The sequence below is a fragment of the Nanorana parkeri genome, unplaced genomic scaffold, assembly GCF_000935625.1.
Source record: "Nanorana parkeri isolate BGI_ZX_2015 unplaced genomic scaffold, ASM93562v1 scaffold857, whole genome shotgun sequence".
NCBI lineage: Eukaryota > Metazoa > Chordata > Amphibia > Anura > Dicroglossidae > Nanorana > Nanorana parkeri.
The window spans coordinates 269,138-273,085 of NW_017307125.1; the positions used below are offsets into that span (position 1 = coordinate 269,138).

General features: G+C 38.0%; 1 protein-coding gene across 1 annotated transcript; it reads left to right on the forward strand.

The window, feature by feature from the left end:
• Positions 1 to 2,490: 2,490 nt before the first annotated feature.
• LOC108794490 (olfactory receptor 10A7-like) lies at positions 2,491 to 3,459 on the forward strand. Its single transcript, XM_018565536.1, has one exon. It carries the CDS (start codon positions 2,491 to 2,493, stop codon positions 3,457 to 3,459), a length of 969 nt encoding a protein of 322 aa, XP_018421038.1.
• Positions 3,460 to 3,948: the final 489 nt, after the last annotated feature.

The window sequence follows — 3,948 nt, forward strand, 5'->3', positions numbered from 1 at the left end:
AGAGTTTAGATTATGTTCTAATATCATACACACATATGATATTGTAGTAAGATTTTGAACAGTAACAACAAAACAATTTGCTGTTCAAGTGAAATAAGGTTTCTGAGTACTGGTAAAAGTGTTTTCCTGGTATTTTGTTTTTTTAAGTTTGTTTCTAAAAATATAAAAACTGGTGAGGTTATTTTGGGTACCACATACTACCTTCTTATCCTGTATTTAAAGGAATTTGAAGAATATAAGAATAAAGATTTAGGTCCAAGGGCTACAAACATTTGCCACAAAATCTCATTTGAACATTTACAGGAAAATGTATTTGACCCTTTCTGAGAGAAAAAATGCTATTGTTATATATTGAAGCCCAACTCAAATTAAAACGTTTTTTGGATAGTTGTTAGTTTTGGATAGAGTGGGAAAGGCAAAAAACACCTGGCATTTTTTGGATAACTGTTAGTTGTGGATAAAGTGGGAAAGGCAAAGAACCCCAGTCATGTTTTTATTAAGGTCTGTGTCCCCATTGAGGAATGTTCCCCTCACTGCCTGAACAGGAAATTATGGAAAATCTCTACTGTGGCAACACAAAGTGCATTAAACCCCCCCAAAAAGAAGCAATTCCACCTAAAATAAAAGGACCTACCAACATAAAATAAAAACCAATATAGCCCCAAAATAAAATGACCCCCCAAATACTGCCCCTTAAACAAAATGTTTAACGGAAAGCTTGCAGCACAAAATAAATGTTTGTTATAGAAGGGACGGAAGCTAAAAGTGACTGCTGACCTCAAAGCAACCACTAATAATAATCAAAATAAAAGGGCAGTTTCCTAACTCACTTCATTCTTCTAATACAGTGACCTTATGGTTGCTCTGTGATCCCCTTTTCTAGCACACAACTACCCCCTCCCGTATCCACATAGATTAAATAAAAGTTAGGCATGCACTGGTTAGGCCTATTAATTCTGTTGAAAAACTGTCCTTCTGCTGGTCAATTTTATACTGCTCTATCCTCTGCAGTATTTAAATTGTTGTAGTGAAGCCCAAAGCCTGTGTTCTGTCTCTAATAAATTTGTGTATAGCCGTGCACCATGTAAGTTTTTTTTATTTTAGTAGTATAACACTTGCTTGCACTGTTTTTTTCTCGAATACATTTCAGCGAATTTTTGCTTATTAAAAATGTCCTGCTGCTGGCCAATTTTACACTGATGGATCATCTGCAGACTCTTAATTCTTCATGGGAGCTTGATAGAAATTGGCCATTTTTGCATCAGCAAGTACAGAGACACATTTAGCAAACTACTGGCCAATTTCTATCTGCCAGTCAAAGCAGGTCCTTGACTGTTTTAATGGAAAAGTATGTGTTGCTACTAAGACTACTTGAAAAATGCATTTTTAATGGAAAGGATCAGATTGGGGTGCTGGTGCTGTATGTAAGCCAAGATAATTCTAAAAGAAAAAAAAATCAGTTTCACAATGAGAATGAAGGAATGGACTGTGAATGGAAAAAACTCAGAATATAGATCTTATTGCAGCTATGGGCATTCCTCCCCAAAATTGTAAATTGCAGGCAGTGATTTTGCTTTTTCATTCTCCTCCTTTCCAAGCCCTGATGAAAGGGGCTTTATCTGCCCCCAAAACATGTCAAACTTTTTTTTTTTTATGGACTCTAACATCTATTTTGGTCTGGCACTCTTCTGTTTTCTGTTCCTGTTTTTCAATTGTGCTCCTGTGTCGTCACCCTTGCACACATGCCCCAATGAAGCCTTCATATGGTATCTTCAACACTTATCTGGGCAGCACAATGGCGTAGTGGTTAGTGCTTCTGCCTTGCGGCACTGGGGTCCCTAGTTCAAATCCCGACCAGGTCATTCTCTCCAAAGAGTTTGCCTGTTTTCCCTGTGCTTGCATGGGTTTCCTAGAGGTACTCTGGTTTTCTCCCACACTCCAAAGACATGCTGGAATCTTAATTGGCCCTGAGCTCCTTGAGGGCAGGGACGGATGTGAATGTACGCTATGTAAAAGCACTGTGTAAATTGTTGGGGCTATATAAATACCTGTAATAAAATATTACACAGATATGGTCCACTGTTGTCACCTTTGGATATTATCAGGGTCAAGAAATGCCATTCAGCCACTGCTGTGAAAAGAAATGCCATTCAGGACGTTGCTGTGAAAAGGCTGCAGGAGATCGGCAGCACTGAGGTGTAATAAAGGTGAAAAAAAAAGTTTTTTATTTTACAAAATGGCAATTGATACACACCACTTTATCAAACTAAATGCAATTCAGTTAGGGTTTACATCTACTTTAGGTAAGGTAGGTAATAGACTAACTCTTTCTCAGCCTACATGAAGGAGCACATAGTGGCTCATGACTGCTATATTCTATTGAAGTGCTCTTTTTTTTGGGGGGGGGGGGTTGTTCCTCATGTTTCTTAGTATTTGACAACAATCTTCTATATCCATACAGGGTACAAAAGTATATGCTGTCTAAGGATCATGTGTGAGGCTAATAACACCAGAGTCAGTGAAGTTGTTCTCCATGGATTCCAAAACCTTAATAAATATAATATAGTGTTCTTCTGTGTTGTCCTTCTAATATATATAGTTATCTTGGTAGGAAATCTTTTGATCATTACATTGATATCAGTTAGCTACCACCTCAAGCATCCCATGTATTTTTTTCTTAAACATCTTTCAGTAGTTGATGTCTTGTTCACTTCAAACATTGTACCAGCATTGCTACATGTCATATTGTGGGGGCTAAGTCACTTATCTATAACTGCATGTATTTTCCAGTACTATGTACACAGCTTCCTGGCATTCATACAGTCTTTCCTACTGACAGTTATGGCATATGATCGCTATGTTGCCATCTGTGACCCCTTACACTATTTTGCTCTCATGACCACTAAAACCTGTAACTACCTTGTCTGCTTCTCCTGGATCTTCTCCTACATCCTTATTTCATGTGAAACCATCTTTCTGTATCAATTGCAGTATTGCAACTCAAATTATATTGATCATTTCTTTTGTGATATTGCTCCAATTCTTCAGATTGCAACGTCAGATACGTTCATTATTGTCTGGATTGATTTTGTGATATGCTGCCTTACAATATTTTTCCCTTTTTTGTTTGTTATTGGGTCATATACATGCATCTTTGTTAACATCCTAAAAATGTCTTCTGTCATTGTAAGGAAAAAAGCTTTCTCAACCTGCAGTTCACACTTGCTCATTGTTTGCTTATATTATGGGACTTTGATTGCTATATATGCAATGCCATCAGGTGACAATTCCCACAATGAAAACAAGTTCAAATCTCTGATATACATAGTGTTAACACCATTTATTAATCCAATCATATACAGCTTACGAAACAAGGAAATAATGGAAGGCTTAAAAAAGCTTATTGGTCAACATGTGTGGGCTAAGATTGCTTTCGGGTCTTTCTTTTCATTTAAGTGAACTATGTAGATGAATCAGATCATTTTTCCAGCTGGAGGGAGGTGGATGCTTGCGGACTCCATTGCTGGCAGGACCCACATACAATACAAAAAGAGTACACCTATTTGATCAACACTCTGTGGGAGTGGGGAAGTTGTATTCAACAACCAAATGGTGACTCTGAACTGTCTAAATGGCTGTAATTCTACTCGGAGAGTCTGTATTCGAACACTGGATACAAAGTTGGTCCCTGTTTATTTGATTTCCCCGGAAAGCCCCTGCTGGAACACTGTGCGTATTGTTGTCAGCTCCACTGTTCTACCTTCGCCTTACTATCTCTTCTCTCCCATCCCTCTGCTCCCGTGATTTGTGGTTGTTGGATGATCTAAGAGCCATGAACTGTCAGGACTCCTGAGGAAGCGATACCGCGAAACGCGTTATCGCTCTGTACAATTAAGTACATTATTTGTTTCATTAATATAGTCAACTGTGTATGTCATTACTATATAT

Bases quoted from the DNA above. Each gene is read 5' to 3' on its own strand.
- LOC108794490 (XM_018565536.1), top strand. From the start codon at position 2,491: ATGTGTGAGGCTAATAACACCAGAGTCAGTGAAGTTGTTCTCCATGGA.